Here is a 22207-nt window from a genome sequence, read left to right as displayed (position 1 = left end):
ATGCTGCCTGACCTGCTGCGCTTTTCCAGCAACACATTTTTAAACTCAGGATGGATCGTCCACTCAGCGGTTGAAGATTGCTTCAGCCTTATCTTTTGCACTGGTGTATTGGGCACCCCACCCCCATCGTTGAGGATGGGGATATTTGTGGGGCCTCCTCCTCCAGTGAGTTGTTTCATTGTCCATCACCATTCACAACTGGATTAGGCAGATCTGATCCATTGGGTTATGGAATCGCTTAGCTCTGACTATCCTTTGCTCCTCCCACTGTTTGGCACATGCAAGTAGTCAGTCCTGTGTTGTAGCTTCATCAGGTTGCCATACTATTTTCTTGTTATGTGGGATTGGAAAAGCACAGCCGGTCGGGCAGCATCCGAGGAGCTGGGGAATCGACGTTTCTGGCATAATTCCTGATGAAGGGCTTATGCCCGAAACGTCGATTCTCCTGCTCCTCAGATGCTGCCTGACCTGCTGTGCTTTTCCAGCACCACACTCCCGACTCTAATCCCCAGCATCTGCAGCCCTCACTTTCTCCAGTTTTCCTGGTATGACGGATGCTGCACCTTACATGCTGTTTCACAATTTTCATTGAACCAGGGTCGATCCCCCGTGGCTTGTGGTAGAATGAGGGATATGCCAGGCCTTGTAGTTACAGAATTGTGATGTTGGGAAGTTTCATTCAGATGTCAGTAATATTCGAAAATGTCTACACTTCTTTAATCTGGTAAAGGTCTGGCTGGTGAGAAGCTGATGCCCTTTCAGTGCCAAATCGATTTACGTTCTGGCCAATAACTAACATGCTATCATTCTGAAATTTGAAAATGGAATCTCATCACTACTCAGTAAAGTGTTTGACAGAACCAATCAGTAAAGTACAGATTGCTGGAATAGGTCAAAAGATCGGGTAGTTGGAGTGAACTGATGTGTGGCTGTGGCAGCACCAAGTGCTAATGGATGATGATACTGACCCCGGTGCCAGACAGTCTTGGGATAGAGCATACCTCAGAGGCTGGTGAACCTTTTGCCAGGATTTATTTATGAACAGCAGAATCAGCCATCAAAGGCCAAGAGTTGATGGATTTCGGACTCAGACCCCAACTGATGCTGTAAATTAGTTTTAACTCAAAAACTTGGCTTGGTAATATGGAGATGATACAAAAAGAAGGAAACAGATTTCAGTACAGTTACTCAGAGTCTTGAGCTCTCTGTGGAAAATACTCAAGTGAAGTCATTACTTCCCAGTGTATGTTAAAACAGTGCTTCAGGACAGCGGGAGCTGGCTGGTTATTTTAAAATCTTTGGGGAGAAAGTGAGGTCTGCAGATGCTGGAGATCAGAGCTGAAAATGTGTTGCTGGAAAAGCGCAGCAGGTCAGGCATCATCCAGGGAACAGGAGAATCGACGTTTCGGGCATAAGCCCTTCCTGAAGAAGGGCTTATGCCCGAAACGTCGATTCTCCTGTTCCCTGGATGATGCCTGACCTGCTGCGCTTTTCCAGCAACACATTTTCAGCGCTGGTTATTTTAAAATACCAGGCACAGTTTAGAGTTTGAGTGACGCCTTTGGATCAGATAGTGGTCTTGACCATTTGTCTGTTAGAGGTATTTGCCCAAACTAAACAGTGACACGAGGTGGTTTTGGTTTCCATACACAAAGCTTAATGGCCACATAGATCGAAAACGTCATTTCTTGATGAAGCTGTATTTGATGAGCAGAGTGCATTTGGCTGAATCTTCCTGCGAATTGCCAGTGTTGATTTCGGAGAGGTCCACACAGGGTTTTCTTCTGTGTGATATTCCTCACGCAGTTTTACACTGTTCCCTTCATTCAGTATCCACCCCCAGTCCTGAATGGCACCACTCATGATCATAGAATAGAATCGTAGAATGTGGAAGCAGACCATTCAGCCCATCGAGTCCATGCCAATCCTCTGAACAGCATTCCCACCCAGACATACCCCCTACCCTATACCTGTAACCCTGCATCTCCCATGGCTAATCCACCTAGCCTGCACATTCCTAGACAACGTACCTTGTGTTCAAGAACAATGAAGCTGGTGCCAGGATCTTGGGAATTTCACATCACAGGCTCCATGTTTAAACCCCAGCTGCACTCTACATACCACACCATCAGTCTGGTCTGAAATAGCCTCCAGGGATGGTGCCCCATCCATGGTCTGAAGAAATGCACAGCAATGCACCCTCCATATTCTGTCATGCTGCGTTCTGCAATCTTCTCTCTGCGCCCTCACAGTAACTCCAATTCTGCCATGGCATCCACCTCCCATCAAGTCTCGTGGGGTACCACTCTCACTATTGCATGTAGCATCTCGCCTCAAGCCCGGAGGAAGATGCTTCCTGTTCTAATGCATTGAGATGGGTTTCAGTCTTTGCACACTAAGTAGCCTGGCAGTAATGCTGCAATGTCAGGAATTGGTGATCCAAAGTGTGACATTGAAGTGCTGAAGTGTATTATAACTGAATCTCAAGTGTGCCACAATGATGTGGAGCATGAAGTTCAAGGACAGTCTTCCCAAACACAAAACAATAACTCTGTTTTCTCTCCACAGATACTGCCAGATCTGCTGAGTTTCTCCACCTCTTTCTGTTTTTAGCTCAGAATCCCAGCATCTGCAATATTTTGCTTTTATTTTAGTGCATGTGAATAAGGTAAAATTAGGTAGCACTGAGATGTTAATGACTGCAAACAGATCCCTGACCTCTCACAGATGGGATTCTCAACTGCCTGATAGGACCTTGGATGGAAAATTGGACATTTTCTTCTCAATGATGAGAACCTCACTTTTCCAATCTCCCTGTATTTTCCACCAATGCCCAGGTGCTCAGGAGCTAGAAAAAGAACCTATCCTTTTCCCTCTGGTCCATTCATTACCTGAACGGCATATAATTTAAGACAGAAGTTAGTTATGAGCATATCTCAACCAGCTTACAGGACATATCCTCTACAAATCCTGTTCAGCAATATCATTGAGTTCTCTTTTTACACAAAAGCCATCTTAGTTCAGCTTCTAAAATGAACCTCTGGTCCTCCATTTTGATATGTCCAATTGTTTCATAAATGATTCGAGGATTTTCACCTCCATCACTTCATCTCAGAGTCCTTCCATGTGTCAATCGCTTTGAATGAAGAAATGATGTCCTGTGATCTTACCCTTACCTTTTAATAGATTGGGACCATATCCTCTGGTCTCACTGATATTTACCTTCACCACAACCCTGACTATCCAGCATCTCTCCGAGAAAACCTCTCTTTCAGGCTGAATAGACCAGTTTAATGCTAGCTGCTATTTTCCCTTGAATGCTCAATTGTTCCTTTTTGTTTTGGTGCCTACAATTCTGTACAGTTTGTCCATCAGTTTCTCTAAGCTATAAACGAATCTCCCCACTTCTTAACTTCCCTCCGTCAGAAGTGAGCGTGCTCACCAATGATTGCAAAATGTTTGACACAATTTGCAACTCTTTAGGTACTGAAGCAGTCTCATGTTCAAATGCAACAAGATCTCGACAATATCCAGGCTTGGTTTACTAGGTAACATTTGCACCACACAAATGCCAGGCAATGATCTTCTCCAATAAGATACAGTCTAACCACCGCTCCTTGATATTCAATGATGTTACCATCACTGAATCCCCCACTATCAACATCCTGGGGGTTACCATTGACCAGTAATTCAACTGGACTGGCCAGAAAAATACAAACTTTTGAAATACTGTGTTCAATTCTGGTCTTCCTGCTATAGGAAGGATATTGTGAAACTCAAATGGGTTCAGAAAAGATTTACAAGAATGTTGCCAGGGTTGGAGGGTCTTAGCTACAGGGAGAGGTTGAACAGGCTGGGGCTGTTTTCCCTGGAGCGTTGGGGGTTCAGGGGTGACCTTATAGAGATTTATAAAATTATGAGGGGCATGGATAGGGTAAATAGACAAAGTCTTTTCCCTGGATTGGGAGAGTCCAGAACTAGGGGGCATAGGTTTAGGGTGAGAGGGGAAAGATATAAAAGGGACCTAAAAGGCAACTTTTTCACGCAGAGGGTGGTACATGTATGGAATGAGCTGTCAGAGGAAGTGGTGGAGGCTGGTACAATTACAACATTTAAAACGGGGTCTGGATGGGTATATGAATAGGAAGGATTTAGAGGGATATGGGTGAAGTGCTGGCACATGGGACTAGATTGGGTTGGGATATTTGGTCAGCATGGACGAGTTGGACCGTAGGGTCTGTTTCCATCTCTGTGACATTGGAAAAAGATTAACATTACCAATGCATTCAGGAAGTGAATACCACTCACTCTTATTAATGTCCAACATCTCATTTACCTAGGCCCCGTGTGATCATCGAAATCATATTAATTCCTTGCCTTTCTATTTTGATACTTTTTTCCAGATTTATTTGTGGATGTCACAAATTACGAAAGCGTACCCATCTGTCATTCAAAAAATACTTATTGGATCTTCATCTGAGAAGCGACTAATTTATGTGCTAAAGGTAAAGGCTTTCTTCTATTTTGTTTGTGCCCCTTTTTTCCCACTTGAAAGAATGGCCATACCCTTATCTTGTTGCTGCGCTTCTGTGCCCAGGTTTTCAATGGCACCGCCTCACCAAGGGGTGCATTGTGGATTGATTGTGGCATCCATGCCCGTGAATGGATATCGCCTGCCTTCTGCCAGTGGTTCGTACAATATGTGAGTTTTATCAATTGCAGATTATACATTTTTAATGAATGTCTTCAAACGTATTACAACATATGTCTGGAGCAGGAGGGACTTGAACCCACACAGAGGGAAAAATCCAGTTAAAAAAAAACAGTAATATTTGGAATTGAACGTACTGGTTGTACTGGAGCACTGGTGTACAAACAACAGTCCTACAGCATGGAAATAGACCCTTCGGCCCAACTCATCCATGTTGTTTTCCAAATTAAACTAGTCCACTTTGCCTGCATTTGGCCCATATCCCTCTAAACCTTCCCCATTCATGTACCTGTCCAAATGTCTTCTAAATGTCATAACTGTACCTGCATCCATCACTTCTTCTGCCAGTTCATTCCGTATATGCACCACCCTCTGCATGAAAATGTTGCCCCTCAGGTCTCTTTTAAGTCTTTCTCCTCTCACCTTAAACCTATGCCCTCTAGTTTTGAACTCCCCCACTCTGGGGAAAAGAACTTTGCTATTCAGCTTATCCCTCATGATTTTATAAACCTCTATGAGGTAACCCGTCAACATCCTACACTCCAGGGAAAAAGGTCCCAGCCTACCTAACCTTTCCTTATAATTCAAACCCTCCAGTCCCAGTAACATCCTTGTAAATCTTTTCTGCATCCTTTCCAATTTAAGAATAACCTTTCTATAGCAGGGTGACCAGAATTGTACACAGTACTCCATAGGTGGCCTCATGAATATCCTGTACAGCCACAACATGATGTTTCAACTCCTATATTCAGTGCTCTGACCAATGAAGGCAAATGTGCAAAATGCCTTCTTCACCACTCTGTCGACCTGCGACTCCACTTTTAAGGAACTATGGACCTGAACCCCCAGGTCTCTCTATTCGACAACATTCCCCAGTGCACTATCATTAACTGGGTAAGTCTTGCCCTGATTGGCCTTACCAAAATGCAACACCTTGCATCTATCTAAATTAAACTTCATCTGCTACTCCTCAGCCCATTGGCCCATCTGATCAAAATCCTGTTGTACTCTTAGATAGCCTAATTCGCGGGCCGGTATACCACCAATTTTGGTGTCATCCCCAAACTTACTAACCACACCTCTTTTATTCACATCCAAATTGTTTATGTAAATGACAAACAGCAGTGGACCCACCACCGATCCCTGCGGAACATCGCTGGTCGAAGGACTCCAGCCCAAAAAGAAACCCTCCACCTGTCTCCTACCTTCAAGCCAATTTTGTATCCAATTGACTAGCTCTCCCTGAATCCTCCGTGATCTAATTTAATAATCAGTTGACTGTGCAGAAAGTCAGGCCTGTATGCTTCATTCACAATGTTTTCCCTTCAGGCCCTATAGTGGAAAAGCCCTGATAGCTGAGGGGTGACCTTATAGAGGTTTATAAAATCACGAGGGACATGGATAGGATAAATAGACAAAGTCTTTGCCCTGGGGTGGGGGAGTGCAGAACTAGAGGGCATAGGTTCAGGGTGAGAGGGGAAAGATATAAAAGAGACCTAAGGGGCAACTTTTTCACACAGAAGGTGGTACGTATATGGAATGAGCTGCCAGAGGAAGTGGTGGAGGCTGGTACAATTGCAACATTTGAAAGGCATCTGGATGGGTACATGAATAGGAAGGGTTTAGAGGGATATGGACCAAGTGCTGGCATGTGGGACTAGATTGGGTTGGGATATCTGGTCGGCATGGACGGGTTGGACCGAAGGGTCTGTTTCCGTTGGGTACATCTCTATGGCTCTATGACTCTATAATAAACAGATTATATGCAAAAACAAAAACGGCTTTCAGATTATATACAAACACAGGCCTGTTATTCTCCCACCACAACTCAGTAAAAACCAAGTCTCTATGAATTAGAAATTATCTCCAGACAACTGCTGTGAGAAACCCTGGCGAAAGCCCATGAAGAATTGAGATTTGTTTTGAAAAAAAAGGTGGCGAATACTTTTGTTTACTGCTGATAGAAATAATGATGCTTTGCTCAAAAGCCTATTTGCCTGGCAGCAGGGGAAAAAAAATCAAGCATGGAGTCATAGAGTTATTGAGATGTACAGCACAGAAACAGACCCTTCGGTCCAAGTTGACCAGATATCCTAACCTAATCTGGTCCCATTTGCCAACACTTGACCCATATCCCTCCAAACCCTTCCTATTCATATACCCATCCAAATGCCTTTTAAATGTTGCAATTGTACCAACCTCCATCACTTCCTCTGGCAGCTCACTCCTTACACGCACCACCCTCTGTGTGAAAAAGGTGCCCCTTAGTTCCCTTTTATATCTTTCCCCTCTCCTGAACCTATGCCCTGTAGTTCTGGACTCCCCCACCCCAGGGAAAAGCCCTTGTCTGAAGAGTTTGTTCCCTTTCCATTCAGCATGGAAAGGTGATGTGTCACTATTATCGGGGGGTCAATGGGAAAAATGTGGAGATAGGGCAATTAGAGGCAGGAAGTCAGGAGATATGGTGGCTCGGTGGTTAGCACTGCTGCCTCACAGCACCAGGGCCCTAGGTTCTATTCCAGCCTCGGGCGACTGTCTGTGTGGAGTTTGCACATTCTCCCCATGTCTGTGCGGGTTTCCTCCGGGTGCTCCGGTTTCCTCCCACAGTCCAAAGCTGTGCAGGTTAGGTGAATTGGCCATGCCTAATTGCCCGTAGTGTTAGATGCATCAGTCAGAGGGAAATAGGTCTGGGCAGGTTACTCTTCGGAGGGTCGGTGTGGATTGGTTGGGCCGTAGGGCCTGTTTCCACACTGTAGGGAATCTAATCTAAACACTACCTTCAGGAATATATCCCACTGAAATAGGAAACCCTACAATTTACAGAAGAACCTTGATTATCCGAATGTCATGGGCAGGAAGTATTTTGTTTGGATAAACAAATGTTTGGATATCGAATGCCGGATAACACAGTTTAGCCAAGCATCGGGACCTTGCGATCTTGTTCAGATAACCTGAAGTTCGGATAATCGAGGTTCCTCTGTACTGAGCACACAGTGAAGCCAGTAACACAGTGGCAGTCACTGGTCACATTCCTGAGTGTTCTTGAGACGCCAGTGAACCCTCCGATGTAAGTATAAACAATTCAAGGTTCCTTAAGATCCCACAATTTGTTGAAGAGACAATCTTCGTGGGGAGAGAATCTTGGGTGGCATTTGCTATGGGGTGGTACAGTGGCTCAGTGGTTAGCACTGCTGCCTCATAGCACCAAGGACCCAGGTTCGATTCCAGCCTCGGGCGACTGTCTGTGTGGAATTTGCACATTCTCCCCGTGTCTGCGTGGGTTTCCTCTGGGTGCTCCAGTTTCCTCCCACAATCCAAAGGATGTGCAGGTCAGGTGAATTGGCCATCCTAAATTACCCATAGTGTTCAGGGATGCATAGGTTAGGTGCATTTGGCAGGGGTAAATATAGGATAATGGGGTAGGGACGTGGGTCTGGGTGGGTTGCTCTTCAGAGGGTTGGTGTGGACTTGTTGGGCCAAAGGGCCTGTTTCCACACTGTAGGGATTCTATTCTGTGATATAGGGCCCACTTTGTCTCATGCATATACAAAGTGCTCAGCTGTAAGGTGAGAAACCATATTGTTGGGAACCAGCAGCTCTTCCCTGGGCTGTCAGTGCAGATATTTATTAGTTTCGTCTGATCAATTTATAATCTCTTAGAGTTCTCCCTCTTTGTAAGGTACTGTCTTCCCAAACTCCGACCGACAGGTTAGTTCAGTGACCTAGAGTCATACAGCATTGGAAGAGCTTTTGCCTGAATCATTGACTCTCCTGCTCCTTGGATGCTGCCTGATCTGCTGTGCTTTTCCAGCACCACACTCTCGACTCTAATCTCCAGCATCTGCAGTCCTCACTTTCGCCTTTGGCCTAACTAGTCCATGCTGACCACGTTTCCTAAACTGAACTAATCCCATTTCCCTGTGATTGACCCGTACTTCTCCAAACCTTTCCTACACATGTGCCTGTCCAAATGTCATTTAAATGTTGTAATTGTACCCACTTAACACTCCCTGTGTCAGCAAGCTCCATATACACACCGCCTTCTGTACGAAGAAGTTGTCCCTCAGGTCCCTTTTAAATCTTGCCCCTCTCACCTTAGGCCTATGCCCTTTTTTTTTGGACTCCCTTACCCTGGGAAAAAGGCTATTCACCTTATCTATGCCCTTCATGATTTTATAAACCTCTATAAAGGTCACCCCTCAGCTTCCTACACTCCAGGGGAAACATTAAGCATTTGGGAGGCCGATACAGATAGATTCATGACTATCTATCCCCAAGCCCTAACATTAACTGTATGAGTCCTGCCCTGATTTGCCTCACCAAAATGCAACGCCTCACATTTATCTAAATTAAACAGCATCTGCTGTACCTTGGCTATGAGTGTTAAATGGGTGAGTAGAACCCACTGTTGACATCCCCTCCCACCCCATTCCTGCCTTGCAAAGCTCCTCAGATTTGTTAAAAATAAATGCAAAACTATTTTTCCACACAAAACGTTTTGAGAACTTGGAATACACTATCTCAGAAGATCACAGATGTGAACCAACAGAGATATTCTAAGAAACAAATACTTACCTGTAAATATGAGATATTGATGTGGAATTAAAACAAGCTTCTACCGTTAGTAAATTGGTTAAACGAGTCGAACAGTTTGCACAATTCTATCGCAGCCTATATTCCTTGCACATCCTAAATAGATTCGAGCCTTATATACTTGTCTCTGATTTCAGTTAATGGTCTTTTGGGAGGGTAACAAAAGTTAAAGCGTTGGATCTGTCATGTTTTAGCTTGTCACTGCACAGAACACGGTCCTCACTAACATTCTGAAATCGTTCGAAATATATGTTCTCCCCGTCTGGAACGTTGATGGCTATGAGTACACATGGACAACTGTAAGTTTTTGAGTTCATTGTTAACTTTAGATTTAATGTGATAACTGCATTCGGAGTAACTCTATGGAGAGAAACACGTGATTAAATGAATGTTTTTCTCATAATTGTCTCATCTTAAATCTACATGCAGTTCTGATAAGGATAAGGGGAGTGTTTAAGAAGGTTTACCAGTGAAGGGTGTTTCTATCAGATGTGGAGGGGGTCACAGCTCCCCCCTTTTTTAACCCTTCTCAGTCAGTTGCAACTTTTTTTTTAACATGTGGCCTTCAGACTTCAATTAAACTTAGTTATCCAGATCAAACATGGAGAAGATCCAATTCCAAGATTTTCTTGAGTGAAAGAAATAATTATTGTAATGATTGAACACTACAATCTTTTTTTTTGAGTCTTTTAAGTCAAAAATAATTTGAAGCAAATAGAAATCTGCTCAGTGAGCCACTTAACAAAAGGTCATTGGCCCTTTGACATTAGCTCTGTTTCTCACTCTACAGATGCAACCAGATCTGCATCATTTTATAGTATTACTTCAACATCTCCAGCATTTTACTTTGTCAAAGAAAACTGCTCAGGGTTGGTTTTCCTATGGAAAACATATATATAAAAGGAACTCAACTGGCAATATCTTTGCAAGGCCTTTGGTGTTGTGATTGAATTCATACAGAGTCATCATTAGAGAAGGATACCTTCTCAAGTTTAACGACATCCTTCCTATAGAAGGGTGACCAGAATTGTCCACAGTATTTGAAAAGTAGCCTCACCAATATTCTGTGCAGCCACAACATGGCATCCCAACTCCTAGACTGAATGTTCTGACTAATGAAGGCAAGCATGCCGAATGCTTTCCTCACCGTCCTGTCTATCTGCCACTCTGTATTCAAGGAACTCTGTACCTGCATCCCTAAGTCTTCTTGTTAGGCAAAGTCACCAAGCCCTAACATTAAGTGTATGAGTCCTGCCCTGATTTGCCTCACCAAAATGCAACGCCTCACATTTATCTAAATTAAATTCCATCTGCCACACCCCTGCCCATTGGCCCATCTGATCAAGATCCTATTATATTCTGAGATAACCTTCTTCACTGTCCACTATACCACCTATTTTGGTGTCTTCTGCAAACTTACTAAAGTTTGACTCCTCTATTCTACATCCTTGTTTTCCTGTCTGTGTGTGTAAGAGGAAGTTTATAATTGGATTAGAGTTTTAATTAGCAATATTATATACTGACAGTTTACCTGTAGTTGGAGTCTATTTGCTTGTAATAAATAGTCATTCTTGTTGCTAAGTGCGGATTCCTGGACTATACTTTCTGTTAACCTGGGAATTAAAATCGGGTGAATTGGGGAATGTCGGACTTGTTTTAAAATCTTTTACATTTGTCATAACTCCAGTCATTTGAAAATAGCAAGGCTTGATTTCCAGGTCACCACTCCAACAAAATCTGCTTCTCTGTAGTCTTGGGTATTTTATAAAATCCAATGGGGAAGATAAACCTTTGTTTGCCTATGTTTACCAGGTCAACATAGTCATGCTCCATTTTTTTTGATGGAACCATGGGATGTGGGCATCACTGGCTAAACCAGCATTTGTTGTCCAGAGTCAAGAATGTGGTGCTGGAAAAAGCACAGCAGGTCAGGCAGTATCCAAGGGGCAGGAGAATCGACATTTCAGGCATAAGCCCTTCATCAGGAATGAAGTTTGTGGGTTGGGGCTGAGAGAAGGAACACCTCATATTCCACCTTGGGACCCTGCAACCACATGGGATCAATGTGGATTTCAACAGTTTCCTCATTTCCCCTCCCCCCACATTATCCCATTCCCAAGCCTCCAACTCTGCACCACCCTCTTGATCTATCCATCGTCTTTCCCATCTATCCTCTCCACCCTCCTCTCTGACCTATCACCTTCTCCCTCATCTTCATCTACCTATCTCATTGTCAGCTACCTTCCCCCCAAACCCACCTCCCTCCCATTTATCTCTCAGCCCCGACCCACAAGCCTCGTTCCTGATTAAGGGATTTTGCCCGAAACTTCGAATTTCCTGCTCCACAGATGCGGCCTGACCTGTTGTGCTTTTCCAGCACCACACGATCTCAACTCTGATCTCCAGCATCTGTAGTACTCATTTCCTCCTTTGTTGTCCAGAGGACAGTTAAGAGGCAACCACATTACTGTGAATCTGGACTCACTTATATGCCTGTCCAGAAAAAAGACAGCAGATGGGAAGGTGATGGCCTCGTGGCATTACCACTGGACTATTAATTCAGAGACCATGGTAATGTTCTGGGAGCCTGGGTTCAAATCCTGCCAGTGGCAGTTAATGGGTTTTGAATTCAACAAATATCTGGAATTAGGAATCTAATGAAGACTATGAAATGACTGCCGGAAAAGCCCATCTGGTTCACTAATGCCCTTTAGAACAGGAAACTGCCATCCTGACCTGGTCTGGCCTACATGTGACTCCAGACCCACAGCAATGTGGTTGACTCTTAACTGCCCTCTGGGAAATTAGGGATGGGCCATAAATGCTGACCCGGGCAGTGACGCCCGCGCCCTTGAGTGAATTATTTTTAAAATTTCCTTGCTTCAAGAGACATTAGTGAACCAGACATGTTTTTACAACAATGGTTGCCAATACACTGGGTTTTAGTTCCAGATTTTTACTCAAATTTCACCATTAGGCAGGGTGGGAACCCATTTGGTACCATATCCCCAGAACATGCACCTGGGTTTCTGAATGACCAATCCAGTGACATTACCATGACACCACTGCCTCCACTGTTAAAACAAAATCCCCTATCTTGGACTTGGATGTTAGTGAGGCCTTTTGGAGTACTGAGCACAGTCCTGGCCACCCTGCTATAGGAAGGATATTAAATTGGAAAGGGTGCTGAAAAGATTTACCAGGACCTGGGACTGGAAGATTTGAGTAATAGGGAGAGGCTGGGACTTTTTTTCACTGGAGCGTAGGGGATTGAAGGGTGACCTTGCGGCGGTTTATAAAATCATGAGGGATATTGATAAGTTGAAGAGCAAAGCTCTTTTCCCTAGGATTGGAGAGTTCAAAACTAGAGGGCATAATTTTAAGGTGAGAAGGGAAAGATTTGAAAGGGACCTGAGGGGCAACCTTTTCACACAGAAGGTGGTGCTTATGTGGAATGAACAGCCAAAGGAAGTGGTCAATGCAGGTTTGGTACAACATTTAAAAGACATTTTGAGACATACCTGAATAGGAAAGGTTTAGAGGGACATCAGCCAAAGGCTGGCAAATGGGGTCAGTTTAGCGTGGGACGTTTGGTTGGCATGGACGAGGTTGGACCGAAGAGTCTGTTTCTGTGCTGTACGACTCTACGACAAATGTTGTGAATTGAATATTTCAGAGCCGCTTCTGGAGGAAGAACCGGTCCGAATATAATGGGGATCAATGTGTAGGCACGGACCTGAACCGGAACTGGGATGCGAGCTGGTGCGGTGAGCTATCTAAAGATTTCAAAGCACAAAGCTTAATCCAAGTGTTTCTTCTCACGTGTACTTTGAGTAATTTGTTTCCACCTTCGTAAGAATTAAAGTGACATTGCCAGGAAGCCCGTGTAACCAGTTTCAGGTGTGTGTGCTCAGTCTGCTGCTTGTGGTAAGTGAAACTACTGTCTGTGTTCTGACAACAAGTCGGAAGGAGACAATTTTTCACCCAGTCAGGTATGATCGAAACCAGGTTAAACATGCCAAAGCAACAGATTTTATTAATGAAATGCAGTAGACAAAGAATTGGCAATCAATAAAAACACCCAGGAAGTTTCAAATTCACTGTACATGAGGCTGACTTTGCTATTTACTACTGACTTTACTAAAGGGTGGCAAGGTGGCTCAGTGGTTAGCGCTGCTGCCTCACAGTGCCAGGGATCCCGGTTTGATTCCTGCCTTGGGCGACTGTCTGTGTGGAGTTTGTACATTCTCCCCATGTCTGCGTGGGTTTCCTCCCATAATCCAAAGATGTGAGGGTTAGCTGAATTAGTCAGGGGTAAATGTAGGGGAATGGGTGTGGGTGGGTTATTCTTTGGAGGGTCAGTGTGAACTTGCTGGGCTGAAGGGCCTGTTTCCACACTGCTGGGACTGTTTCCATACTGTGGGGAATCGAAAGAATTGAAATAAGCAGTTCCCAATCTCTGGAACAATTGTCACTTCTGATGTAGAGCAGCAGGAAATGGAGCCATGAAACGTGGTCGTACAGTGCAAATAGCAAACCTTTTTTTGAGAAAACACTTGCTAGAGAATAAAAATGACTTCATCATATAAAGGAGGGGAAGCATTTGTTACAGGAGATGATGCTTAATTGGCCGCTATGATGTCATTGGTAATTGATGATTGCACTGGCCAGAATATTGAACATGGGGTTAAAAAGACTAGGGTTAAGTAAGAGTCAATTATATCCCAAACTCTCAGCACTGAGCAAGAAATCTCTGGTTCTTATCTATGCAATCCCTCAAGTGGCTTTGTTGGGTTTCAAACGAACATAAGAACCAGGAGCAGGAGTAGGCCGCCTGGCCCTTCGAGCCTGCTCCGCCATTCAGTAAGATCAGGGCTGATCTTTTTGTGGACTCAGCTCCACTTACCCACCTGCTCACTGTATCCTTTAATTTCTTTACTGTTTAAAACATTATCTATCTTAGCTGGAAAAACATTTACTGAAGTAGCGTCAACTACTTCACTGGGCAGGGAATTCCATAGATGTGGGTGAAGAGGTTCCTTCTCAATTCAGTCCTAAATCTGCTCCCTCTAATCTTGAGGCTATGCCCTCTTGTTCTAGTTTCGCCCACCAGTAGAAACATCCTCTCTACTTCTATCTTACCTATTCCCTTCATCATTTTATATGTTTCTATAACATCCCCCTCATTCTTCTAAATTCCAATGAATATAATCCCAGTCTACTCAGTCTCTCCTCATAAGCCAAACCCCTCAACTCCGGAATCAACTTGGTGAACCTCCTCTGCACCCGCTCCAGTGCCAGTACATCCTCTCTCAAGTAAGGAGTCCAAAAATGTATACAGTACACCAGCACCCTGTACAGCTGCAACACAACCTCCCTGCTTTTAAACTGAATCCCTTTAGCAATGAGGGACAAAGGTCCATTTGCCTTCTTAGTTACCCATTGTTCCTACAGAGCAACGTTTGTTGATTCATTGCCATTGACTTTGTGCTAATGATGATTTGGAGATGCCGGTGTTGGACTGGGGTGTACAAAGTTAAAAATCACACAACACCAGGTTATAGTCCAACAGGTTTAATTGGAAGCACACTAGCTTTCGGAGTCTGATGAAGGAGCGACACTCCGAAAGCTAGTGTGCTTCCACTTAAACCTGTTGGACTATAACCTGGAGTTGTGTGATTTTTAACTTTGTGCTAATGAGTCAGTGACCCAAAAGCTCATGTTCAAATCTATTAATATATCGCTGATCAGGTCCAACAGTTTAGTTGATCAGGATACATATATGAACAGAGACTTTAATAAGTGATTAATTTATGCCAGCCCAGCCTGTTGTGCCCGTAGTTGTAGAAAACATACCTCAAGGCCCTGAAGCAGTACCACCAACGCTGCCTGCATGAGATCATGCAAGTCTGCTGGGAAGAAAGGTGCACCAACATCAGTGCCCTCGCCCAGGCCAACGTCGCCAGCATCGAGGCAGTGACCACCCTAGTCAGCAATGGGCTGGGCACATCGTCCCCGTGACCGACACGGGACTCCCCAAGCAGGTGCTCTGCTCCCAGCTCTGAAGCAGCAGGCAAGCCCCAGGTGGACAGAGGAAGTGCTTCAGGGATATCCTCAAGGCCTCACTGGGGAAGTGCAGCATTCCCACAGACACCCTGGGAATCACTGGCCCAAGACCATCCCAAGTGGAGGAGGAGCATCTGGGAAGGCATCCAGCACCTCGAGACTTGCCATCAGGAAAAAGCAGAAGCCAGATGCAAATAGTGAAAGGAGCGCGCTACCATACCAATGCCCATCCCTTCCCATGATCACCTTCTGCCCCAAGTGTAATAGGGCCTACGGTCACCCCATTTGTCTGTACAGACACCCTGAGAGTGGAAGGGAATCATCCTCGTCTATGAGGAACTACCGTTGAGCCAACTGATAAAACTCTGAGCGACAAAGACAAGAAATGACAGAAATAAATAGCAAAGAGAATATTGGGAGAGAAGAGATCTGAAAGAGAGAATGTGTAGTACTGAGAGAAATAATGACACAAAATATAATACAGGAAGTTATAACAGAATTACTTACTGGAATAAGAAAGCAAATAGATGCTCAGAAATAATCAGAAGATCAAAAGAAACGTACTGAGAGAAAATAATCAAACTTTTCCTTCAGCCAACAATTGCTATTCCAGTATAGATTGTGTTTCTTTTTATTCATTTATGGGATGTGGGTGTCGCTGGCTGGGCCCAGCGTTTACTGCCCATCCCTAGTTGCCCCTTGAGAAGATGGTGGTGAGCTGCCTTCTTGAACCGCTGCAGTCCATGTGCTGTGGGTTTACCCACAATCCCCTGAGGGAGGGAATTCCAAACTTTTGATCCAGCCACAGTGAAGGAATGGCTTTACGTTTCCATCTCAGGATAGTGAGTGGCTTGGAGGGAACTTGCAGATTATGTCACACATTCTGAGAAAATCTCTCAGGAAATTGAATGTTTCTGCGGGCAGTTTCACTTTGCATGGAATCTACTGAAAGTCTGCAAAAAAATTGGAGACTTTGGATGATTCTGACAGGATTAAGTAAAATAATTACACGGTCAATAAAGTATTAGGTACACAGTCTACCTCCCAAATAACTATTAAACTGACCCAATATTTACTTCACACACTGCTAAACACATCTCCTCCAGACCCATTACATGTCCCAGACCCTGACCTGACACTTCTGGGATTATAATTCCCTCCTAGGGATTGGCTATCCCAATTCCTTGCCACAGGACGCGACATCCCTTGCTCCCAGGATCCTACATTCCTCCAGCCTATCCCACCCTCAACACATCCAGAACCCTGAACCACACACCTTATAGCAGACCCCCGTTTTCCCCCCTCCAACTGGCTTTCATTGCTGGAGAAACTCAGCAGGTCTGGCAGCATCTGTCGGAGGGAGAAACAGAGCTAATGTTTCCAGTCAGTGACCCTTCTTCAGAAGTGAAAAATCCAAAGCATGTTGCTTATGAAGAAAGGTCACTGACCAGCAAATCCAAAGGAGGACCTCTGGCATATGATCATTTGTTTGTGTGTCAAATTCACACCCCTAAAACATTCAGCGTCACTTAGTAGAGTTCATTCCCCTGATTATAGATAGCACATGGTACCATAAAATGCTGAGCAATCTGCACTACTAAGAGAATCAACTCATGAAAATCGATACAATATTTTCATAAAACCACAAATATTTCGTACAAGAATTTTCTTATCACTCCAATTGTTAAACAGCAAATGTCTGCAACTGATTTAAGATGGTGCAGGAATCTCTATACACTGTCCTTCATTTATTAGCATTTTTAACATTAACAGGAATCCTATGGTTAGTCTGCATCCTACGCTCATTTTGGCTATTTTCATGTCCAGGTCCTGGAGCATCAAATGACCCATGCAGTGAAACATATTGTGGACGTTATCCCGAGTCTGAACCAGAGGTGAAAGCTGTAGCTGCCTTCATCAGGAAGAGATCAGATCACATCATAAGCTACATTTCAATACATTCATACTCTCAAATGGTTATGTTTCCATATTCCTACAAATTTTCTAAATCTAAGGATCATGATGAATTGGTAAGCGATTTACTCAAATATCCACATGATGTTGTATGCACGTGGGCGCACGTGAAATTGCAGCCCAGTTGTGTAAAACTGTGTGGGTGAACTAACATTCAGAATTTCTCTGTCCTCCAGAATTATATAGCATGGAAGGCAGTCACTGCCGTCAGGTCAGTACATGGCACCAGCTACAGTTTTGGAAACTCAGCAAAAACAATCTGTGAGTATGGCTGTTCAATTTTTAAAATTAGGGAGATTGAGGAAATCAGTTCGCAAGGCAGATATTATGGCAGTCGGGCAATTAAAAGTTCTTTAAGACAAAAATTGGTTTCCACTCAGAATGATATAGCACAGAGAGACAGCCTGTTTGGCCCAGCGTGCCTGTGATGGCTTTTTGGAGCAGTTATCCAGTTAGTCCCACTCCCCTTGCGCTTTACCCATAGCCCTGTAAATGTTATAGCTAACCCGGGTTCAAATATCTCTTCTGGATGCTTGCACCACTCTTAGGTTTCTTCACAACACACTGTATAAAAACTTTCCCTCATGTTGACCCTGGGATCTTTTGCCAGTTGCCTTAAACACATGGGGGGTAGAAATTCATCTCAAATAGGTGGCACAAAACAGACACTATTAGACCAGCCAACCATTGTATGTAGCTCCTGCTTTTCAGTGAATGTCAGGTGCTGTGCAGAAAATGCTGACTGAGAAAGACATTTTTAACCTTTTACATAAAGCAAGGAACTGTGGACGCTGGAGATCTGGTATTCACCTTTGGCCGCTTTAAGAGTTTTGGCATTTCTTTTAAAAGTGACACTAACTGTGTGCAAGGAAACATAGCGGGAAAGCTGTTTAAAATCTCTAACAGAATGGACCTTTCCAAAGTAAATCTCTGTCTTAAGAGAATGGATAAATTATTGGTACTGAGCATTTAATTAATGTCTGAACTCTATCATTACTTTATCACAGAGGGAACAGAAAATCAGATCAAAATTATTGATCATTTAACTGATGCAAGACAAAAGAAATTCAGATTTACAATCATTAAATCCCTCAATAACCTTAAAAAACCAAAGTTTGCAAAGATTTCATCGATGACTATCAATCAAAATAACATTATGACTATTTATTACTTGAAGCGGCTGTAATGTATTTTTGCTTTCAAGAGAGAAACATTAGATTTAAGTGCAAGTCCAACAGAAGCTGGCAAGTTTTCTAATGGAAGAATAAATCTGCCAGATTCCAACTTTTCCAATTAAGTGGCTCGACACAGAGGCAGTGTCTATCTGGTCTTGCCAGAGAATCTTTGTTCATCCTGCTCTCAGTGACACCACCCCACACCACACTACCCAAGGATCTATCCTTGGCCCCCATCCTATTTCTCGTTTACTTGCTGCTCCTCAGGGACAGCAACTGTAAACATTACATCAGGTGACACATTTACACTGACAACATCCTAATTGATCTCTCCCTGATCTCTTCATTGTCTAATTTCTCAAATGGCTAGTTCCAATCTTCCCTATGTGGTTGAGCAGGAATTTCCTCTGGCTACATATGACTGAGGCTGAAGACATCCTCTTTGATCAGTGCCATAAACTCTGTTCCCTAGCCCATCAAGTCTTCCCATCAAACCCCCCACCACAGCAATTATCTTTGCTCCTTCTAGGTTTGACTATTCCAACATATTCCTGGCTACATAAACTTGTGTTTGTCTATTACCTGTATCCCAACTCACTCCAGAGTTGGTATTGATGTATGTGGTTAGTAACAGAGTCAGAGGTGATGTATGTAATTAGTTCCAGTGTCAGTGTTGATATGTGTGTAGTTAGTTAGTCAGTGGTGATCTGTAGTTAGTTACGGAGTCAGTGTTGATGTATTTAGTTAGTTATAGAGTCAGTGGTGATCTGTGCAGTTGTCTGGTGCATGAGTATATCACAACCATCAATGATTCATAAAGCTAGTTGTATTTTGCCCTTTGACTTGACCTATCAATGTCTCTTTGGTTTGTGCTTCCATCTATATTAATTACTATACTACCAATCATCATGTCAGACAAACAAGGATATACGGCTCTTTATTTTATTATCTATAAACACAGTAAAGATCATTCTGTGACACCACAGTCACTTTATGAGTACGTATTGCATTATCCCTACTCCATGTTTTCTACTGCCTAACCAATCTATTAAACCAATATTTTGCCATTGCTTCCATGTGCCTTTTGTTAACAATTGTTTACACGTTACTTTTTTGAATGCCTTCAGATGTCAATGTCAATGTCATCCTTCAATGTGCCCATCTGCTAATTTAGCAGCTTCCTCAAAAAATTAATTTGGTTTGTTAGACATGACAGAGGGAGTCACAGACAAGTCAAATATTGACTTCACTTTCATACACCTGCACTTCTATGGGCAGGCAAGCAGGAACCAGAATATAAACCAGCCTTTCCAGCTCTTGAACAACAGAAAAGGTCAATCATAAAGTCTTCATTGGTGCTGTGGCTGAGCTTGGTTGATTCAACCCAGGCGTGGAGCTGAAATTGGAATCTGTATGGCTCAACGACTCACTGGATTAATTTATCGACCTGTCACATGATCCTATCTTTTGGGATAGTGTTTAAGTAACAATGGCTAGCAAATCAAAATAGATTTCTAAATCTCCCTCTTATTATTGTAACAGATTTATCCAGTGGATGTTCAGATGACTGGGCTTATGACTTGGGCATCAAATATTCATTTACCTTTGAACTTCGCGACACTGGGACATATGGCTTTTTACTTCCAGCTTCCTTCATAAGACCAACTTGTGAAGAAGCTACGGCTGCTGTGAGCGAAATTCTACACTATATTGTCCATACGATTTGAATAAACTCATCTCTTCTCAAGAGTATCAATAGAAATGTTTAGTTACAACTACTCTGATGTTCTTTGTATATTACTAGCTCCCCATTTGCATAGGGTAGCTTATAATCAACACCCTATAATTCCAAGTGGTTTGCCCTCATTAAAATTGAATTATTCAATTATTTGAACTTAGCACACATATACATGTGGAATTTAGTACTCACAATTTGAATTAAGTAATTTTCAATTCAGAGTTTATTGTATATCTGATTTGGAACATTTTTGAAATCTTGAATTGACTTATACATATGAAAATATGTTTATGTTTTAAAAACAGCAGAGATTATGCCAAGTGGAAGAGGACAAATCTAAAATTCACACCTGGAGTGTATTATATTAGAAAATGGTAAAATTGCCATGGTGTTTCCAGACCATCAAGCTGTTCTCTCATTAGAGACATTGCTGAGGGCCTCTTTAGGAATACTGTGTCTAGTTCTGGTCACCCTGTTATATGAAAGATATCATTAAGCTGGAGAGGGCTTAGAAGAGACTTATCAGGATGTTGCTAGGAATAGAGGGTTTGAGTTATCGGGAGAAGCTGGGATTTTTTTCACTGGAGCACTGTACATTATAGAAGTTTATTAAACCATGAAAGGCATAGATAAGGTGAAAAGCAGGTTTCTTTTGCCTTGGGTGGGAGATTACAAGACTAGGGGCATATTTTTAAGGTGAGAGATTAAACAGGGCAGTTTTTTTACACATTTGTTTGTGTGTGGAATAAACTTCTGGTGGAAGTGATAGAGGCAGATACAGTTACGACATTTAAAAGACATTTGGATAAGTACATGAGTCGGAAATGGGCCAAGTACAGGCAGTGGCACTAGTTTATTTTGGGGCTATGTTTGGCATGGACTGGTTGGCCCAAAGGGTTTGTTTCCATGCTGTATGACTCCATGACTCAAGACCGAGATGACCTCATAGCGGTTAACCTGAGGGTCACCACATTTCAGGTGAGGGGAAAGGTTGAGAGAGAAAGTCTTTCATGGTCACCTCAGCTGCTGCAGGAATTGAACCCACACTGTTGGCATCACAAACCAGCCTCCCAGCCAATGGAGCTCATCAACCCGCCCCAGAATAGATGATTCATGGAGGCCTAATTGATGTTTTTGCATGGGATCCTGACCAGAAGTGTCACCAAGCAATTGCCATTTAATTAACACGCAATTAACATGGGGTGTTGGGAGGGTTTGGAGGGTGGGACCCAAGGAGGTAGTGAGGAAAGAGATCAATTTGAGACAGGTACAGTTGAGAACAGAAGAGAGTCAAACAGTCAAGGCAGGAAGGAACAAAGCAGAGAACAAGGTAGGACTGATAAATTAAACTGCATTTATTTCAATGTAAGAGGCCTAACAGGGAAGGCAGATGAACTCAGGTCATGGTTAGGAAAATGGGTCTGGGATATCATAGCAATTACAGAAATGTGCCTCTGGGACGGGCAGGACTGGCAGCTTAATGTTCCAGGATATAAATGCTACAGAAAGGGAGGCAAGAGAGGAGGTAGAGTGGCATTTTTGATAAGGGATAGCATTACAGCTGTACTGAGGGAGGATATTCCCGGAAATACATCCAGGGAAGTTATTTGGGTGGAACTGAGAAATAAGAAAGGGATGATCATCGTATTGGGATTGTATTATAGATCCCCTAATAGTCAGAAAGAAATTGAGAAACAAATTTCTAAAGAGATTTCGGTATCTGTAAGAATAATAGGGTGGTTATGGAAGGGGATTTTAACTTTCCAGACATAGACTGGGACTGCCATAGTGTTAAGGGTTTAGATGGAGAGGAATTTGTTAAGTGTGTACAAGAAAATTTTCTGATTCAGTATGTGGCTGTACCTACTAGAGAAGGTGCAAAACTTGACCTACTCTTGGGAAATAAGACAGGGCAGGTGACTGAGGTGTCAGTGGGGGAGCACTTTGGGG

At 43.2% G+C, this 22207-nt stretch overlaps 1 protein-coding gene across 1 annotated transcript in view; it reads left to right on the top strand.

Moving 5' to 3' along the window:
- Positions 1 to 20775, top strand: part of LOC122554928 (carboxypeptidase B2-like) — a 29010-nt gene extending 8235 nt beyond the window's left edge. Inside the window, exons 5-11 of the mRNA XM_043700339.1 lie at positions 4404 to 4505; positions 4598 to 4702; positions 9499 to 9603; positions 12981 to 13071; positions 17198 to 17400; positions 17521 to 17605; positions 20062 to 20775. Coding sequence (XP_043556274.1) covers positions 4404 to 4505; positions 4598 to 4702; positions 9499 to 9603; positions 12981 to 13071; positions 17198 to 17400; positions 17521 to 17605; positions 20062 to 20246 — 876 coding nt within the window. The 3' untranslated portion in view covers positions 20247 to 20775. The remainder of the gene's footprint in view (positions 1 to 4403; positions 4506 to 4597; positions 4703 to 9498; positions 9604 to 12980; positions 13072 to 17197; positions 17401 to 17520; positions 17606 to 20061) is intronic.
- The last annotated feature ends 1432 nt before the right edge of the window (positions 20776 to 22207 follow it).

The sequence above is a fragment of the Chiloscyllium plagiosum genome, chromosome 12 (assembly GCF_004010195.1).
Source record: "Chiloscyllium plagiosum isolate BGI_BamShark_2017 chromosome 12, ASM401019v2, whole genome shotgun sequence".
Lineage (NCBI taxonomy): Eukaryota > Metazoa > Chordata > Chondrichthyes > Orectolobiformes > Hemiscylliidae > Chiloscyllium > Chiloscyllium plagiosum.
Note: the sequence above shows the minus strand (reverse complement) of the source record. Positions and strands in the feature narration are given on the sequence as shown.